Source organism: Scardinius erythrophthalmus (genome assembly GCF_964197995.2).
Source record: "Scardinius erythrophthalmus genome assembly, chromosome: 11".
Lineage (NCBI taxonomy): Eukaryota > Metazoa > Chordata > Actinopteri > Cypriniformes > Leuciscidae > Scardinius > Scardinius erythrophthalmus.
In genome coordinates this window covers 9,981,196-10,001,910 of record NC_138231.1, presented here as the reverse complement: position 1 = coordinate 10,001,910, position 20,715 = coordinate 9,981,196, and the positions used below count along the sequence as shown (strand labels likewise).

General features: G+C 37.6%; 1 protein-coding gene across 2 annotated transcripts in view; it reads left to right on the top strand.

The window, feature by feature from the left end:
* The window catches only part of msraa (methionine sulfoxide reductase Aa), a 72,904-nt gene that overhangs the window by 34,137 nt on the left and 18,052 nt on the right, over positions 1-20,715 (top strand). Inside the window, exons 2-6 of one of the 2 annotated variants that reach the window (XM_081379573.1) lie at positions 3,012-3,080; positions 4,712-4,831; positions 11,550-11,654; positions 11,824-11,864; positions 14,098-14,204. In XM_081379573.1, coding sequence (XP_081235699.1) covers positions 3,012-3,080; positions 4,712-4,831; positions 11,550-11,654; positions 11,824-11,864; positions 14,098-14,204 — 442 coding nt within the window. The remainder of the gene's footprint in view (positions 1-3,011; positions 3,081-4,711; positions 4,832-11,549; positions 11,655-11,823; positions 11,865-14,097; positions 14,205-20,715) is intronic. The other variant, XM_081379572.1, reaches the window with a different exon arrangement.

The following is a 20,715-nucleotide window of genomic DNA, read 5'->3' as shown; positions in this document are numbered from 1 at the left end:
TTCTGAGAGTTGTCATGACAGAACTTCTGTTCACTATGCTTCATGGGATTTTTACATTTTTTTATATTTCTCCATTGTTTTTAAGGGTGTACTCACACTAGGTACGGTTGCCATGAACCGGGCCCGAGTACGATTGTCCCCCCTCCCCACTCCCCCACTGGCCTGCACTCACATAGGGTTTCAGCATTCGTGCCGGAGCACGCTTACGTCATTATGGTGTGACGGTTTCGGGATAAACAGGAAGAGCGGCGCATCGCTCTGAGTCCATCGCTCTGTTTACTTTGTGGATAATTTTGAGTCGTTTGGTCCACAGCCCTCTCACAGCCTGTTGTTAAACAGATCTATCGCCTTTGTGGCACGAAAATTTTCACGTAATCGTGCTGCTCGTATGAGGAGGTTTGCGTCACGCGTCCTGTTCCGTGCTCCAGCACGGTTAGCGCTCACACTGCATGCGAACCGCGCCCGAGTCCAACTGAACCGTGCTCTGGCCCACCTCTTCCAACCGGGCCAGGGCCGGCTAATCGAGCCGCGCCCGGGCACGGTTCGGAGCACTCACACTAGTCAAACGAACCGCGCTTTGGTGGTCAAACGCACTCGGGCACGGTTCAAACTGGCTAGTGTGAGTACACCCTAATTCTATTCACCTTTTCACAATGCTTCATGGGATTGTAGTTCTTTCCCTCAGTAAAGCCGTCCAGTACACAGGCTTGTACCTTATTTTTTTCCAATTTAAGAAAGAAATTACGAATGGCTTGTGGCGCAACAATACCGTGGTCACTCTTCTCTCACTGAAAGGCATAAGTATCCACTGACCAGCCCCTCAGCTCTTGCCAGTTCTTATAGTAAGGCAAGCTACTTTTCAGAATGACGCACTGCAGATCAATAAGACTTTTCCACTCTATGCTACGCACTGCAGACCAGGCCTGAGAAATATATGGTGGGTGATCTGAATGGCCTGCTTTTAACTGATTTTGAAAGCCTGTAGTGTGTGTGCAGTTTGCAGATTACCTTTATGCAAAGAACACCTAGATGACACCGCATGGAATACTGTATTTTGTAATGCATTGATTTATCAGTTTCAATTGTGACGAATGAACTGAAAGAAGTATCATCCACGGTTTTTCTTTTCAATCCTTTTTCATACATTATTTGATTGGAAATTGTATTATTTATTTTTTGCATGGAAGACATAAGATTATTTTTTTAAAGAATATCCTGTCTGTATAAGGCTGTCAAGCAAAATGACAAAGAAAGCACTATACTAGTGGTCCATACTACTTTTCAATGTATTAGGTTCACAATCACAATCGCTGGTTCACACTGGCTTAAATGATTTGTGTGGATCATCCAATGATGGACTGATTTGCTTCTCATATTAGTCAGCTGATACATATAGTGCAAGAGTTACATGGACCACTTTAATGATACTTTTATGGTGTTTTTGTGTCCTTTGATTCATTGTCATTATTTTGAAAAGAGGAACCCTTTTCTACAAAAAAAAAATCTACTTTGTGTTCTACAAAAATAAAGTTAGACAGTTTTGAAATGCCACAAGGGTGAGTAAATGATAATAGACATTTCATTTTAAAGTGAAACAATTCTTATTCTTCTAGCCGCTGTTCTCTCTTTTTATATTGATTGATATTGAATGAATAGACTACATGGAATTTTTGCTCAATTTACTATACGCTGTAAGAGAGTGTTGAACGGTTGAAACAGATCAGCACAGAGAGTCTGAATGTAAAAGTGATTTAATGAAGTCTGTTCTAATGCTTCTCTTCAGTCCACTTACACAGATTAGATTAGAGCTGTGGCCTCCACAGAAAGCCTTTCTTTTCGCTGTATTGTTCGAGTGCCATTTTAATCTTAAAATGGAAAGGTTTACTGTCCCAAAAGAAGATTTGCACTCTGTTTCACCACCAGTTGGTATATATTTTTTTTATCTTCATTTAACACAGCCGCATTTCAGCAAGCCCCTTGCGAAACACACCACTGACCTTGCATGCAAACACATTTTATAGATATGACTTTGAAATGAAAGAAAATAGAGGCAACAATGGACTGAACATTTATTTATTTATTTATTTATTTATTTTTATTTAACAGAAAAAAATAGCCAATAATGGATTTTTTTTTCATTTATTTATTTAACAGAAAAAATGGCCAATAATGGACTGAACATGTATTTATTATTTATTTGTTTGTTTGTTTGTTTGTTTATTTATTTATATAAATGTTCAACCCATGGAGCATTTTATTTATTTATTTATTTATTTATTTAATAAAGGAGTCTATGTACTGAACAGACATTTATTTATTTGTTTGTTTAACTTTATTTATTTAATTTAACAGAAAATGACGGACTGAACATTTATTAATGTATTTATCAATTTGCTAATTCTTTGCAGCGTAATTAACTTTACATTTGAAGCTTTCCCCTAATTTAATTTCCCCTAAAACCCCTAAAAGTGGTTGACGTTCAGGATTAGTGTGGCAGTGACTGAGTTTCAGTGAAACGCAATGTAGGTCTGCCATCAGTCATGGCTGTATTGGCATGCCCTGCTTCCATGGCAACATACTCATACAGTACGTGCATGTAGAAGCTCCGGCATGGCTGCGCCCAGATGTTGAACTCAGTAACCTCTATTTATTCTAATCCACGCAATGGTTTTCCATGCCTTGGCCCATCTGTATCCCTGTCACATGTTAAAACATCGCATTGACATACATTAATCCGGCCAGGTGTTGTTTCCCCTCCCCTCCTTTAACCTTCCTGATGTCCTTTCCTATCTTCCTGGTGCTCTTTAAGTAAAAGATAAAGGAATAAAGCCAAAACTTATGGGTTGAACTTAATGAGCTGCATGGGGAATAGAGCCGCTATCCTCCTGGGAGTTTCTTCCCTACAGTGAGTTGTGGTGCTTTTTGGTCGGGAAGAGCACATTATGAAGTCCTGTTGACATTGTGTTGATTTATAAGGGCATTCTCTCCATTGTTTCCCCTGTGTCCTGCAGCTAAGCACGACGTGAATGGTAACAGGACAGTGCCGCCGTTCCCAGAGGGACTGCAGATGGTCTTATTCGGTAAGTGATCCGAGCTGTGAGATATGTGTGCGGAGATGTGAGTGTGTGTGTGTGTGTGTGTGTGATCGCGGCGTGGGGGTAGACAACTGGCGGTGGAAGGTAATTAGTCCCCTCATGCACCCCCTCATCCCCTTGAAGAAGTGCAAAACCAAAAGTGCAAAATGATGAGGAAAATAAAGGGGAGGGGTGTGCCGATTAATTGCAGACTGCTGATTAGGATCTCTTTAATAAATGCATTTGTTCAGCCTCCCTTTTTTCTTTATTTAGGCCTCAAACTGTGTAATTCATCATGGCAGACAGGAATTAAATGGCTGTTTTATCACAGGGTCTTGAATACAAATAAAATAATATTCAAAGTATGTATGCGGCTTTTGCAAATCACAACCCCCCCGCTGAGAGCGATGAAGGGTAACTCAGGTACCTTTGACTCCATGAAAATTTGCTTTTCTTCCTGCTAGACGGCACGCACAGCTCTCACCCTCATTTACCGAACACTGACGTCTCCCATGTGAAAGCGTCATCTTATAGTCTTAGCGTTCGGGTGTCCCTCTGGGCCGGCGTAATTGAGCTCCAGATTCTAGATTCTCTATCATACGCCTTATGCTCGCTTCTCCGCAGCAGCAGCTTGTGAATCAGAGAAATCTGGTCAAGCCGACAGTCGTGTAGGTTTTCTTTTTTTGTTTTCAACAATTGAATTACTTTCCACCCGTGGGATGTTGCAGTAGATAACGATGTACTATAGTTACCCTCTAATTTATTTTTACTGTTGTAGTATTATTTGGTAATAAATGCTTACAGCGGGTGTTAGTTTTATGGTGGTTGATATGTTTTTATTGGCCCCGAGTAAATGCGTGATGGAGGAGTCTTTAGTTTTATGGGATTGTAAATTCATAGCTAAAATATAGAGCTTTGAATAGAAAAAAAGGACCTGATTTAACACCAGTGGGAAGGTGCTAGAGGAGGCTCGTTCCCAGCAGAACACAAAAACACAAGGCAAAGAGAAAAAAGAGGGTTTTTTGAAAGAAGCCTCTTATGCACACCAAGGCATTTATTTGATCAAACTTTTGAATGGTAGTATACACTGAAGAATCTTAGTGACTATGTCATTTTAACGGGATAGTTCGCCCCCAAATTAAAATTCTGTCATTATTTAGTCACTCTATGTCTCTTCAAACCTGTTTGGAAATTTTCTATAAAGTTGTTTTTTTCTGTCAAGCTCCAAAGCCGAAAAATCTTAAAAGCATCCTAAAAGTATTATAAAAGTCGTCCATATGACTCCATATGCACTAAATCCCATGTCTTTTGAAGCTGTATGATAGCTTTATTGAGGAAAGGAAAGTCATTTGGTCTACTTTTCTGTTCCTTTCATGGTGGTGTTTTTTGAACAATTGAACATGGTGCTAGCAACCCAAAGTCATGTGTTTGATTTTCCATGGAATGCATGAAATGTATACTTTGAATGCATTTTAAAAGTGTCCATCAAATGCATAAATGTTCTCAGAATCAATACTATCTTTTTAATTTCTGGCAATAATAGAAATAGGATGTTTTGTTGTCTCAATTATGGATCAGTTATTGTCTATGGCTATATATTAGGAATATTTATTTTTTCTTTTATGTTTTTAACGCAGGTATGGGCTGTTTCTGGGGAGCGGAGAGGAAATTCTGGAAGCAAAAGGGGGTCTATTCCACTCAAGTGGGCTACTCTGGTGGTTACACCCCAAACGCGACCTATGAGGAGGTGTGCACAGGTATGTCTCTGATTACCATTTCCAAGCTGTCAGTCACTTATTGTCTGTGGAGCTCCAGCCACATAAAGAATGTGTGCACATTATGAGTATCACAAATTATACATGAACTGTATTGGTGTTGAATGAGTTGGAATGACTGTAAAATATCTATGAGAAGAATTGAAGAGCAGAAATCAGAATTCTGAACAGAATTTGCACTGTAATTATAGGCTTGTTCTTTTTCGTAACATCTGTAAGCATCCAGATGGCATTCATATGCTTATACTTAAAATGATAACACTTGCTCATATAGCAATAATCCAGTAACTGGCTAATATTCCAATTCAAAACAACGCATGGTCATACTGTCGAGCTTTGCCCGTCCAAAAATCATCATGAAGCTTCAGCTTCAATGTAGTAATCAAGATGGGTGTTTTTGACATGGCTGGGTTTGCCTTAGCTGTGCCAGCTGTTGGCCTATTATTATTATTATTATTATTATTATTATTATTATTATTATTATTATTATTATTAGTAGTAGTAGTAGTAGTAGTAGTAGTATTTAGGTCCAAGCCTCCCCTTCCTTATCCTAAAGGATTTGGAATTTAGAATATTAGGCTTTTCCCTCAAAAAACAAGACGGGGAAAAAAGAATAGGAATGCAGTAATCCTATTTTATTTTTTATACACTCAGTCCCTCAACAAGGATGCATTAAATTGTCAAAAGTGACAGTAAAAGGACTTTTACATGGTTGCAAAATTTTTTATTTCAAATAAATGCTGTACTTTTAACTATTCATCAAATAATTCCAAAGAAAATCACAGTTTCCACAAAATAATAATAAGAACAAAATAATAATAAACTGTGATAATGTCTGATAATAAGAAGAAATGATTCTTGAGCACCAAATCAGCATATTACAATGATTTCTGACACTGAAAACACTGCTGCAAATTCAGCTTTGCCATCAAAGGAATAGATTACTGTCTGGATTTATTTTAGAATATATTAAAACAGAAAAATTATATTAAAATTAGGGCTGTCAAAAGATTAAACGCGATTAATCGCATCCAAAATAAAAGTTTGTGTTTACATAATATATGAGTGTGTACTGTGTATGTATAATTATTTTGTATATATAAATACACACACATGCATGTATATATTTAAGAAATATTTGCATACATATACTGTATATATTTATATATAATTTATATTATATATATATTTAATTTTTCTTAAATATATACAAGCATGTGTGTGTATTTATATATACAAATTTAATTATACACAGTACACACTCATATATTATGTAAACACAAACTTTTATTTTGGATGCGATTAATCGCGATTAATCTTTTGACAGCCCTAATTAAAATGTAATAATATTCCTTAACTGTACTGTATTCTGATCAAATAAATGCAGGCAAGGTGAACATAAGAGACCTCTTTCAAAACATGAAACAATCTTACAGATCACAAACATTTAAACAGTAGCGTACAAAGAGCACAATTTTTTAAATAAACACAAGATTGCTACCATTTCATTTTTTGTTACTTTGCAATTCTTTTCCAAAAAAAATGCACAAATATTGTTTTTGAAAAATAAACTGAATGAAATTAATTCTACGTTCTGAGTCTTGAGTCCATTGCATTTAGCAGATGATTTTCTCAGCTCAAACTTACTCTGGTAGTTTTTTCCTCAGCCTAGAAAAGCATGACAGGCCTGGGCTTTGATCTCCCGAGCTTTCCCTGTGTTCAGTCACAGCGATTTCCTATCGAGTGAATTTGCTTTAATGGTCTCTCGCAGAGTATGCACAGCCATTCCTTACTATGAAGTTTAGACACAAACATGCATCTCACTGCAGGGCATTTATATTTAAATTCCCTCTTTTACTTAGAAACTGTACATTTTGAGAATCAAAGCTGTTTTAAAGCCGGGTGTGATGATTCAGCAGGTGGTCCATCGCTACAACTGGTATATACGGCGTGGGGTGCTGAAAACGCAGGGGGAGCTGTCCATCGTCTGGTGCTGAAATGAATGCTGGTGCTGAAATGGTTGGCAACACTCTGTGCTCCTCCACAGGGTTTGAATGCTGACATCCTTTTGAAACAAGTAACAGGATTTTAGAAGAAATGGAAAGATAAGGCTGGTGTTTATATTGTGCTCTTAGATATGACTTGCAAATGCATAGCTTTCTATAAAATCTTTTTCAAGACCGAGTGAGCTGCCTTACATAGGCAGTGTCTTAACTAAATGAAACCTCATAAGTGACTAAATGCACTACATAGGCAGAGTACCATACAAATAGGGGCTCAGAATTATAGTCTAGTAGTAGGAACAGGTTCAATGAAGACTGCTGAAAATGAAGCTTCGCCATTGCAGGAATAAATTACAGGAATTAATTCTTTTAAAATCTATAAAAATAGATAACTGTTATATCAAAACATTATATTAAACACAGCTCGGAATAGTAGTCTACTTTTAAGCATTTTATTAAACTTGATAATTTAAAAAAATTATTATGTATATCTCCAGTCCTTTTGCTTTGACCACCATCTTGAGAGTTTTTTTTTTTTTTTTTTTTTTCAGAGCTTGTCACAGTGCATTCTGGGATTTCCCCCCCAGTGCATTCGGGAGTCTGCCTTGATGTCTTAAAATATAGCCAGCCTACTAGGTTTTGTAGCAGTACGATAGAATCATACACAGGATTTAACTTATGCATCTGAGGGGGAGGGGACATGCCATGATCCTTAAATGCTCTCTCGCTTTGTCTACGCACTCAATCGTTCTCTCTCTCTTTCTGTGTTAATCTCAGTCCTGTCTGCACAAGAGCTTGTGTCAACAGGGGATTAAAGGGTACAGACATGTCCGCCAAGCAGAAACATGCACTAAAGATAAAGCCACCAATGCAAGCAATCATAGAAAATAGCATCTTATGGGTCATTCTACAAAGCGGGTGATATTTGCCCCCTTCACATAAAGATGTGAAAAACAAAAAACAAAACACTCTATAGTTGATGTCAGCTTGCAGCTTTTCTTGAAGTTAATATATATATATATATATATATATATATATATATATATATATATATATATATATATATATATATATATTCCTGTGATGTCAAAGCTGAATTTTCTGCAGTCATTATCAGGTTATCCAGGCTCCAGTGTCACATGATCCGACAACTGATTTGCATTTGGGTTTTTTCAATGCTTTTTTTTTTTATCTTTTCAGAATTCTTTGAATAGAAAGTTCAAAAGAACAGCATATATATCAGTATATCAGTTAAACAAATGATTTATTTAATAGATTGTTTCAGATCTTACGAAAATACTTTAAAATTCACCTCATAAACTGGAAAAGGCACCAGTTTCATAGAATGACCCTTAAAACTGAAGCAGCCCGTAGTCTCTCTTTTCAACCATTTTTTGAAACAGAATCAGAGCTGCACAAAGAGAGATCATGAGAGGATGGTGTGCTTGTGCCTTTTCAGTATCACACATAACCATTATCTCTGAATTTCAGTGGATTGTAGTTTTGACTGCTCCCACTTGTATTGATAGTCTGTAAAAGGCACTTCCCTTGACACCTACTTGCATCACAGCTGTACCTTTGCTTTGAATGTATGCTATTCTCAAGCTGCAGCAGATATGGCCGCCTGTGGTTGACCTTCACCGTGTCTAGAACGGCCCAGCCCGGAGAGGGGGTGGGTGAGGGGATTTCACCCCCAAAAAAAAAATGGGGGTTGAGAAAAAGGATTGGAGCTGGGAGATGGGAAGAAAAATAGGCGAGATGCTTCAAAGAAGAAATGAAGAAGAGAAGAAAGCTGAGCAGAGGGAGAGGAATAGAAATCGAGAGGGAGGGAGGGAGGGATGAATGTAAAGAGAGGAGTGGGAAGTGTAGGAACAGGTTCAATGGGTTCATTACTCTTCCATAAGCCAACATGCATAACGCAGTTGGAGGATAATGCTGCCGGCTCTTATGCCTCCATTAGAACGCCATTGTCTTATCGCTGAATCTACGAACATTTGCATAACACACTGTCAAAAGGTTACAACGAGTGCAGAAATGTAGCTTTCTTTTGCTGTAACATAAGTAATATAATCTATTGTAACTGTGGTTACAGTTATTCATGAGCCATACAATGCATTATAAGGTGCATTACAAAGCACAATTAATGCATTAAAAATACTTTTAAAATGCATTCTATATAAAGGCTTCAAGTAAAGTGCTACCAAATACTCATTCTTGACCCAACCTTTAACAACATTTTGGAAATGTATCTAGGATTCCAATATATATTTTGTGTATGAATACTGTGAATGAAGGAAAAAGGAAAGAAAAACAACAATGATAATATATATATATGTGTGTGTGTGTGTGTGTGTGTGTGTGTGTGTGTGTGTGTGTGTGTGTGTGTGTGTGTGTGTGTGTGTGTGTGTGTGTGTGTGTGTGTGTGTGTGTGTGTGTGTGTGTAAAAAAGCAAAATACAGTTACTTTTCATGTTAAAATTAAAGCTATATTTGATTTTATGTTGAGTGTGTAAGCCAGTGTTGTTTTAGTGTTTTACTTTAATTTAGATATATTAATATTTTGAATTAGCTTTTATTTTTTATGTTTTATCTTTTATGTTAATTTTAGTTACATTTTTAGTAATTTTGTTATGTGCTTTTGTCATTGTAATAGTTTTTCTATTTAATTAATATTTCATTGCTATTTAAGGTTAATTTATTTTTAGTTCAGTTTTAGTTGCAGTTTGGGACTGAGCACCAATGGTGCAATTTTATTAAAATGCAACATTTCTATTTTTCATTTAGTTTAAGTTTTTCAACTAATATTTTTATTTTATTTCAGCTTTAAGTCAATTAACGGAAATGTTTTTCATATTTTTAGGTTAGTTAACGATAATAACCCTGGTGTTAGCGAATCCATGGCATTGTTCTTTGAAGTTAATGTAGTTCCCAGACAACAAGAGTGATTTAATACCTTTCAACTTGGTCCTATGTTTAATTTAGGGTATATGCAGTGCCGTCATCAGAGAGGGACAACTGGGAACATTGCGACGAGCCGGCTGGCTAAATGTATTATTACAATGCTGAGTGTATGGGCGTGAATTGAAGCGACGGCCCTGGGTGTATGGCCAATGGCACGGCTTTGGTTTTCCATATCTCAGCTCTGATAATGTTACTACCCCTCTGTCGTCTTGCCTGGTAATGAAAATAACCCCACAGGTTAGTCCTTTATTACTTTTTTAATATCAAAGCAATATAGATTTACTGGTGATAACGTAGAGGAAGGCCCCCCATAAGACTGAACCAGAGATTATTAAGCAGACTTCTTTGGTAATAAATTAATGATGGGAGATATGGAATTAGGACCTTGTTTTTTCAGTTTTGGGGTTCTAGTCACAGCGGTTTCATGATCCCTGATTAAATTGCAACATGTTGCTCATAGTGCGAATATAGTATATAGACATAGTCATAAAAATAGCTAGACAATAATATGAATCCTGTGTATTTATGCACTGAAATTAATGTAAACACAGACACACACACACACACACAGAAAAACCACATGAATTTCATTTATTTAAAAGAATCGGTCAGTAAGATATATATATATATATATATATATATATATATATATATATATATATATATATATATATATATATATATATGTATATGTATATGTATATGTATATATATATATATATATATATATATATATATATAGTGTATATATTATTCAGAACCTGAATTTTATTTACTGATGCCTCACAATCCACTTAAACAAAGCACTAAATGTGCTAAAGTAGCACCGAACTGTATTCATATCAAATCATTGTACATTTTTTAGTGCAAACACATCCTGACACAGATTTTGTGTTTGTGTTTTTGTGCTATTGCCTTTTGCCCTTTAGTATTTTTTTTAGTGAATTAGGCTGTTAAACAATGCAGTGGGACAGTGAGTGGAAATAAACACTATCAGCTGGTGCAGTGAACATCCCACTCCACCCCCATTGTGTTTTTACATGATGGAATTTGAAAGTAATTGTCTTAATACTTTGATAAAACTTAGATGGCTTCTGTAGGATAATACCAACAACAAAAACATCTTGCAGTTTTGCTCAGTGGTTGTTTTAAAGATGTTGGAAAAGGAAAGACATCTGCAATCCTCACTTTCATCTCAGTCTGACCAACTTCTTGTCTTCCCTTTCGATTGTTACTAATGGCTGTGCTGTTGTTTAAATCCAGCCTTAAAGAGAGCATAATCATCAGGTTGAGTACATAATGTTTTGTGCTTGTGTTTGTTTGATGCTCCTCTATGCTTCTCCTCCAAGCTTGCTAACCCGCAAAGAGTCATTTCAAAGAACGAGTCCTTTTACGAGTCCCTCTCTTCTTTTATACGTTTTTCATGGGTTCTCCTTCAGGTTGTATTTCTTTTTCAGCTTATTGAAAAGCACCCAGCTGATGCAATGAGCACAGGTAGATCGACTGCCCTTGTATTTTTATGACGGGGTCAAAAGACACATAAAGTTAATCAATATGGAGGACTGACCCTACCGCTGGAGACGCGGCCAGTCAATCCAAGATCAGTGACCCTTGATGACCTCACTGGAATGGGCCCCTGGACCACCTCTGTTTAACCCGAGTGTGTGTGTGTGTGTGCACTGTGACTCTTCGGCAATGATGTTTACACAGGCACCTCTGCTCTTCTTCCTCACGCAGGTAAAACGGGGCACTCAGAGGTGGTTCGCGTGGTCTATGAGCCTGAGAAAATCAACTTTGCACAGTTGCTCAAGGTATTCTGGGAAAGCCACAATCCTACACAAGGTAAGATTTCATTCTAGCACAAAATAAGATCTTAATGGGATAGTTTGCTTTTCAAAACTGAAAATTCTGTCATCATTTACTCACCCTCTTGTCGTTCTAAACCTGTATGACTTTCTTTCTTATGTGGAACACAAAGAATGTTCTTGCTGATTTTTTTCCCCCCATGCAGTGAACGTGAATGGGGAAATGTGGAGCGCCAAAAAGCACCAAGTAGGCCATATGACTTTGCGTATTATATTCCAAGTCCTCTAAAGTCTTATGGTAGCTTTGTGAGGATATTAAAGAAATCTTAAAACATTTTGGGGAAAAAAAAGGTTTTGCAATGAAAAAATACAAAAATGGCCAAAACGATATGAGGAAATGTAAAAACTAAAACTTATTGAAAATGTATATTTATTATTAGAATTATCGGTCCCACTTTATATTAAGTGGCTTTAAGTACTATGTACTTACATGTACTTACACTGAAATTAATAATTTGATACAATGTACTTATTGTGTAACTACATGTTTTTACATTGTACTTACATTTGAAAAATTCCTGCATGTAATTACAGCTGTAATTAATTTATGTAATTACATTTGTAATTACACAGTTGACCCTTCCCTTACACCTTAAACCTACCCAATCCACCACACCTGTCCCTAACCTTACCCATATCACACCTCAATAGCAGCACAAGTGTTTTACAATACAACATGAACACAATAAGTAAATTGTACTTATTTTTTGATGTAAGTACATAGTACTTAACGCCACTTAATATAAAGTGGGACCGAATTATCTATATTAACTAGGCCTTTTTTATACATTCTTAAAAAGATTTATTTTGCCATATAGGATACATAGCATTGTTAGAAGATTTTCACTAAATAAATTGTAGTCTGTTCTTCACATCCAGCAATTTAATTGCATCAGAACACTTTGCACATAGACAATGAGTCACATGGACAACGTTTTTGATACTTTATTTATTTGTTATTTTGGGAGCTCAAAAGCCTCTGTCTATATTCACTTGTATTGAATGGAAAAGAGCAGCCAAAACATGGGTTTCCTTTTGTGTTCCACAGAAGAAGAAAAAAAAGAACAACATGAGGGTGAGTAAATGATGACAGACTTTCATTTTGGGGTGAACTATCTCTTTAAGATTATATTTGTGAGTCCACACTTTCGTGGCGTAATGCATATTTGACTGTCAGGTAGAGGTTTGCTGTGGGCTTGGCAAAAGTGCGCATCCAGGGCACATATCGGCGCTTGCGAGCACCCTTCTGAAACCTAAAGTGACAAATAGGACTCCCTACAGTCTCGTTGACTTAACTGGGAAGCGAACGCGGCAGCCATTGTAAGTCCACAAGTCCTTTAACTTAATACAGTCTTAAGTTCCAGTGGTGTGTGAGGTACGAGAGGCTCATGAATTCACAAAGAAGAGAGGCAACAGTTTGAGTGGCTGCAATCATGAACAGAGAATTCAGATCGGAGATTAAAGTGTCTCGGCCATCCAATCACATTCAGACTCATCGAGATGGCCTGTATAATGTCCTGATTGTGTCTGTGGTGATGACTAACACTCATCTCGTTCTTATATGTTCACAGTGAAATCATGGTTTTGCTTAACTTCTGTTTTAAAGAACATAAAAATCTTGCTAAAAAACCTTATAGAACACTAAGTAATTAAAAAAATGGGTTTACAGCTTTAACGGACACCAGTAATAGTCACAGTGCAGTTTCTTCAGCATGATTAATGCACTCTTCACATCCAACAAAAATATCTGTTCAGGACGCAGCTGTAGAATCAGCTATAAATCTATGAAGTCATATCTGGATCAAGAACAGATAGAACAGAGCTTTAATTAAAAATTGCACTATTTCCAAGATTTCATATCTGGTTGATTGGGAGTTTGTTTCCCAAGAGACTAAAGTACTAATAGATGCTAAATTTGGACCCACAGAAGATGTACCGAGTGGCTGCACTGCATGATTACATCAGGGATACATGGCTTACTTTAGTTCTCAGGTGTCTACATTTAAAGGGTTAGTTCACCCAAAATGAAAATGATCCCATAATTTACTCACCCTCAAGCCATCCTAGGTGTGTATGACTTTCTTCTTTTAGCCAAACACAATCAGAGTTATATAAAAATATCCTGGCTCTTCCAAGCTTTATAATTAGAGTGAGGCCAAAAAAGCACATTCATCCATCATAAAAGTAATCCAAACTGCTTCAGGGGTTAATGAAGGCCTTCTGAAGCGAAGCGATTCATTTTTGTAAGATATGTATCCCTATTTATAACTTTATAAACTGTAATCACTGACTAGATAAAGGAGTAGTTCACCCAAAAATTCAAATTTACATTTGTAACACAAATTACAATGTACATTTGTGTTGTGAACAGATCCTCAGTCCCCTTGTTTTTAGCACTGACACTGCCTTTTCTTTGATAGGAATGCGCCAGGGCAACGATGTTGGAACGACCTATCGATCAACAATCTACGCATACACACAGGAACAACTCGCCGAGGCATTGCGCTCCAAGGACGAATATCAGAAGGTATCCCTCTACAACCTTTTCCTATTTCTCCCCTCCCTTTATGAAGACCCCACTACAACCCTTGGCTGATCTTTACGGTAACACAAATGTTTGTTGATCAGTGGTTCTCAACTAGTTTAGCTTCAGGATCCAGATTTGACATTGGACAAGTGCCAAAATTGTCCTTGAAATTTTATATATATATATATATATATATATATATATATATATATATATATACTGTATATATATATATATATATATAAAATTTCAAGGACAATTTTGGCACTTGTCCAATGTCAAATCTATATATATAGTGGCACAAGTGTTTTCAACATCAATAATAATGTTTCTTGAGTAGCAAATCACCATAATAGAATGATTTCTGAAGACTACTAAAGACTGGAGTATTTTTGTTTTAATATCTGGAGGAATATTTAGTTGCATTTAATAATAATAAATACATCTTTATTAATTCTATTTTTAATATATTATATATATTATTAAATATTTTTTGTTGTTGTTCTTGAGTATTGGAATATTAATATGTGATAGTGTCTTCACTTTCACGTGACATTTTTAGGCAACAGGCTTAGTATTGTATTTCGCTTCTGTCCGCGACCCAATCAGAACAGACCTGCGTCCCAGGTCTGGAGAACCACTGCTATAGAAAACAAAAGCTGCTAATGTCGATGTTACCCTCATCTAATGGAATGTTAACATCCCTGGTCCCCAAGTGGATGGTAAGGAGGGACAGGTGTTGAGGATTACATCCCTCAACGTTTCTTGCACTGTTTGATAACCTGTGAATCCGTAACAGATGAAACAGGTTTTCTGCAAAGCAGGGAAGTATAATACATGAAATAGTAATTCTCTTTGTCTTGTTAGACAGCTTGGAGAAAGGAGACTTCAAATCCGTGCATGAGGAGGTTCAAAGCCTTTCGGCGTTGAGTGCGAATGCTGCCATCTGCATTATGCATATATTTTTCTCTAATTGCAGAACGGCTCTGTCGTCGAGCCGAAAATTGAGGTTTCTTGGTCTCTGTGGTGCAATGCATTACAAACCTGCATGTGGTTCACGCTAACAACCCCACCCTTTCCGTCGAAGCGAAGCCTTTTGGAACAATAGAAGCAGAGGAACTGACTGTGGTTCTTGCAAGCTCTAATCTTCCCTACCGTACCCCTGTAGTCTCATTTTCTTCCTTCAAAACCCTTCTCCCTCCCCCTTCCCCTTGTGTATGATCATACTTCGTTTTTTGGGCCGTTTTCCTTCTCATTCCCTCAGATCAGTTCACTGTCTGAAATGAAATTAGCAGCGAGCCAGTATTCACGCTCGGACACATTACGGACGTTGTCATGTTAGACGCATTTGAATATTGACGAGATAACCTTGACTGTCTCATCATCCCAGTGTTCTCTCTTGCTCTCTTCACACATCTCATCAGATCTCAGCTGCCTTTGTGCTGATACCAAAGGTTTCTGCAGTCTCTCTTTTCTACATCAAAAGAGCCCAAATGAACAGCGCAGTCACTCTTCGCTCTTGCTGAGCACTCCATTTTGAACAAATTCTGAACACAATATCCAATATCTTTTCCTGTGATATGGTACATTTGGTATCTCAGCAACTAATTCCTGAGGAAGGATGGATCTCACTGGACCACATATGAACAAGTCCTCACTGTTCATAATCAAAATGCTTATTTTAAAGGCATATTAAGACGTTTTCTTACTGAATAGTGACACTTATGACGGTTTAATGATTTGGAGATCAACCGCAAAAAAATTCACAAATAATGACAAAGAAATGGCAAGTATATATTTTCTTGTAAAGCATTATTGTAATGTTTTATTTGCAAAGTAATATACATTCTATATATGCATTTTTATGTAATAAAATGTATTTAAAATACACAGTTTATATACTGAATATAGCTGTTGCTGAGATATACCAAATCACAGGAAAAGATATTGGATATTCAGTGCTTGTTCAAAACTGAGCGTACATGAGTGAAGAGTGATAAACAGCCTACATGATTCTTTTGATGTGTATTTAAAAAAAAAAAAGTTTTTATAGGAAAATGGCTGAAAATCAGACCATCATTACTGTTGAGTCCTGCCCACTGAAGTGACCGAATGAAGGAAATTTCTCTTTTCTAACACACACAGTCATTCTTACAGACAGCAGCTGTAGTATTGGGACCCTGGGGATGAGAATAGGGGACGCAGGCCTCAAAGTGGGAAAAGCATAAGGGTGCGATTTGTTTTTTTCATGGAGCGCTGGCTCCAGCTGATCATTGGCATATGACTTTCTGTTCAGTTTCCTACTTTCAAAATCACAAAAAACAACTTTGTTCTTAAATGCTAATTGGTTGTAGCGCTTTATCCCATAGAGGTCACCTATTAACCTTATTATACATGTCAAGAACTATATTTGCTAGCGGACGTATTTTCACAATAAAATGATGATGGCCTTAATGTTTTTATTCTGTTTTGTAAAAGCCTTTTGCAACTTTACTCAGACAGAGCAGCCTTTTTGCTTAGAGAATCTTCCAATGTTAATTGCTTTGTTTTCTCATCCTGAAATTTCATGGTCAAGGGTTTTATTAGTGAGTGGAAATGAGAGTCACTCTATAACCCTCTAAAATACTTCGGTTTCATAAAAATAGGCTATGAGGAGAACTTGTATGTTTTTTTGTCCTTGGAAAATAGAGTGTTTTCAGGTTGGCATGTTGCACGGTTGAATGCATGTTCACAGAAAAGGGATTTTGCAGCAGAGAGGTCATTTAAGACATCCAAATTTACTGTAAGATACTGTAGTGTTTCGTTTTAATGGTGGATCACTTATTAACTAAAAAAAAAAAAAAAAAAAAAAAAACGGTACAGTTCTGTCATTGTTAAATTGGACTTGTTTTATTGTATTTTTTTGCAATGTGGGTTTGCTGTGCTCAAATTGACTCCAAAAAGAAGCAACACTACTAAAATGGTTAAGTGACATTTCTAGTAGTCTGTTTGAGTGGAAAAAATAGGTTAATTTCAATTACTATTAAGCGTTTTATGTTTAGACATAAACCTCTCTGAACATATAGCCTGTAAAGGCAATCTCAACAGAACATGCACGAGGGTTAAATCAAGTGTTTCCCACAGGAGAGGCTCTCTTTTAGCTCGTCAGATGAATAAGACAGGAGTTTATGAACGCTGCATGCTGTCAAAGAAGCTTTTAGCTGCACAAGGCTCTGCATTTCTCATTGTGTTCCTTTTCTGAGACACCTGCAGACTCATACGCTCCTTCTACCGGCCATCCTGCTAACTGCATTTCCCCTTTCTCTCTCTCACTTATTCACTCCATCCTCCATTGTCTCCTGTCTTTCTCTCTCCACCCACTCCACCCCCTGCTGAGCCATCTGCGCTTCGGCAGGCCCTGTCTCCATGGCAACAAGGGAGGCCGCGCTGCCTCCTATTGGCCCGCTGCCCAAACGGAGAGGCTGCCGGGGGTCGAAGGTCGTCTGTAGAGTGCCGCCTCACCGGTGTTCTAATCAGCTGTTGACCCCTAGCCACAATGAAATGAGTGTCAGAAGACAAGGGGTTAATAAAGCCTGGTCTGACTGGCAGCTGGGTCCATTATGAGTGAGGGACAGGAGAGGGAGAAATCAGGAAGACCTGGGGGCGTTGAGGGGGTGTCAGCTTGGTTGGGACGCTGTAGATGAGGGACTCAGATCTTGGGTTGGGGGCCCGTCTGTGTTGTGTAAGGGAAGATTTGATGTCACCATAAATCTTGTCTGCAAGGGTGGAATGAAAGCTGTGGGTGGCTTTTTTAGGATTATAGCGCCTGGTGTTAGTGTGGGGGATGTTGGGAATTTGGAGGGTAACTGTATCTGTTGTGGGGCAACAGTGCTGGTTTTCACTCACTGTAACATTACCTTAACAAGGAATAGCTAACGTCAGCTTTTACTGTGTTAATACCATTTAAATGTTTTGTGTCGGTAAGATTTTTTAATGTGTCTGTTATTCTCATCAAGGCTCATCAAAAAATCTATCTATCTAATTGTACATTTTATTTGTGAAAAGTGGATATTTGTATAAATATCATTATTTATTCTATTTCTAAAAAGCATGTTTTGGTGGCACATGGGTTGCAATGACAAATCAAACTAAAACCGTTAACCCTGTTACCTTTCTGAAGGCATAATTATATCCCAACATATCTTAAAATGTTTTAATTTTGCACAAAATCCAAATCACTAACACTTACTGCATGAGGGAATGTTCATGCAGAAATGTAAAAATCTCCTCCTTTAACTGGAAAAGGCAGCCGTTTAATAGAGAGACCCACTTGTGACATTAGCTTCTTAAGGTTTTAGCATGTTGCTTGGGGAGAAAAATTGTCGTTCTTTATTGAATGTTTTCCAATCCAGTAAGAATGTCATAGTGTGTGCAGATGGAGACTTGGCACAGTGTTCAATTTTACACATTAAGCTATTTTTAGTCTTGAACTTGACGGACATTTTGGATTCCACCAAAACCAATCAATAAAATACAGCTGCAAGTAGCAATTAGCAGAAGTGTGTAGGTGTAAAGAAGTAGGCTATATGAAATGGACTTATTGACATCAGGTTTAGAATTGGAAAAAAAATCACTTTTTTTTATACCTGATAGAGACTATGTATTATGTATTATATTTGAGATAGAGTATTATGTGTGGGCGACTTTCATCTAATACTGATATGATGTTAAGACCAGTTTCTTGAGTCTATGGAGTTGCATTAATGCATTTTTCAAAAACCATGTCCAAAGATGACGAGTGCTGCCTTCATAAGAAGACGATTTTAAAATATACAGTTCTAACAGAATATTTCATGCAGAAATGTATGTCCTTGGGGCAGATTTGTTCCCCATGAGAAGAGTGACTCTTGTGTAATATTTAAAGTCTTTAGCTCAAACGGTGTAGTGCGGCTGACATTTTTGAACATTGTGAATTTAACCCGCTAGTTGCTAAGCAACCATCAATTCCATCCATCCCATAATTACACAAAATGCAATTAGCCACAGACCCTTCACGCATGCAATGTTCATTGAGTTTCACCATAGGGATAAAAAGTTCAAAGCGAAGAATATTAATAATAGACCAGACCAAGTTTTTTTCCTACTTAGCTTAGCAGATCTACAAATAGCCTTGTATTACAGTCACATTTTTTACATATGCACATAGACACTAGTATTATTTTAGCTGCAGCATGCCACCAAATCCATCTGCCCTCATTTTAGCCGACACCAACATCAACACACTTTTACCCCACTGACCTACCCTAGCGTCCTTGTTCAGATCATCTTTTGGCTGATTCTCAAGGCAAAACATGAATGTCATAAGCTAACAGCACTTTGCTCCAAGAGCAGACCATATTACTGCAGAGAGTGAGGATCACTCAGGGTTTAAATGAAGGAGATTTGCTCTTATCGATCACAGCGAGATTGTTCGATATTGAATATTCCGGCAGAGATGGTTGCATCATAATGCTAGCTACAATGCTGGTATAACCACAAGGGGGCACTGTGTCCTATCTACAGGGGGTAGAGCTCCATCCATCCACCCCCTGACTTTGTGCTCATTTACTCTCTCTCACCTTCTCTCCTTCTCTCTGTCCTCACGTCTCAAGAACTTGGTGTGGCATGTTCCCATCTATTAGCATCTCAATTAAGGGCTAACAAAAGACAGGTTTTTCCCCTCCGAGGTCTCCACATCTGTGGTTTACCTAGTCTCCGTGCGCCCTGAGCAAAATCCAGGAGATTGACTGCACTCCACCAATTACAGCTCCCCATCAATGTCTGCAAGAAATCACAATGGCCTTAATTAGCGACTGCAGCCTCACTCTATTACACGCTAGCGCAGTAAAAGCCCAGTCGCACCTTCACCACCAGTCTCCCATGGATAATGTGGGCTGTAATTACGAGGGAGGAGGTGTATCGGAAGTGGGTGTTTGTGGCGATTTTCTACTTTCATTATGTGGCCTTCCAAGGACGGCTAATTGATTTTTAAAGGAACAGTCCATCCAAAAAATAAAAATTAGGTCATTATTTACTCACCCTCATGTCATTCCAAACTTGTGTGTTCCAGGGAACACAAAAGGTGGATTTTTTAAGAATGCTTCAACCACTCTTTTCAATATAATGTAAAAAAGAAGAAGATTGAGGCTGCCAAGCTCCCAAAAAGCACCATAAAGGCCCCAATATAGGCTACTTGAAGCGAAATCAATGAACTAACTGATGTGACGTCATTTAGAATAAAATCAAGTCTAAACGAATTTTGTTTGGAGTTTGTTTTGGGAGTTCGAAACAGCGGAAAAAATTCTAGGCTCCGCCTTTTTTCATTTGGAAATATGTTCTGGTTCATTTCTCCTGTTTAGTCCGTCGATGTCAGACGTCTGCTAGTGAAAACATGAACATACTGGGGACACATTGCTTTATAGTAAAAAATGAAGTTGTACTTCTGATGAAACGAGGCACTGTTTTTCATGTTTAATATGGTAAAGCTCAATCT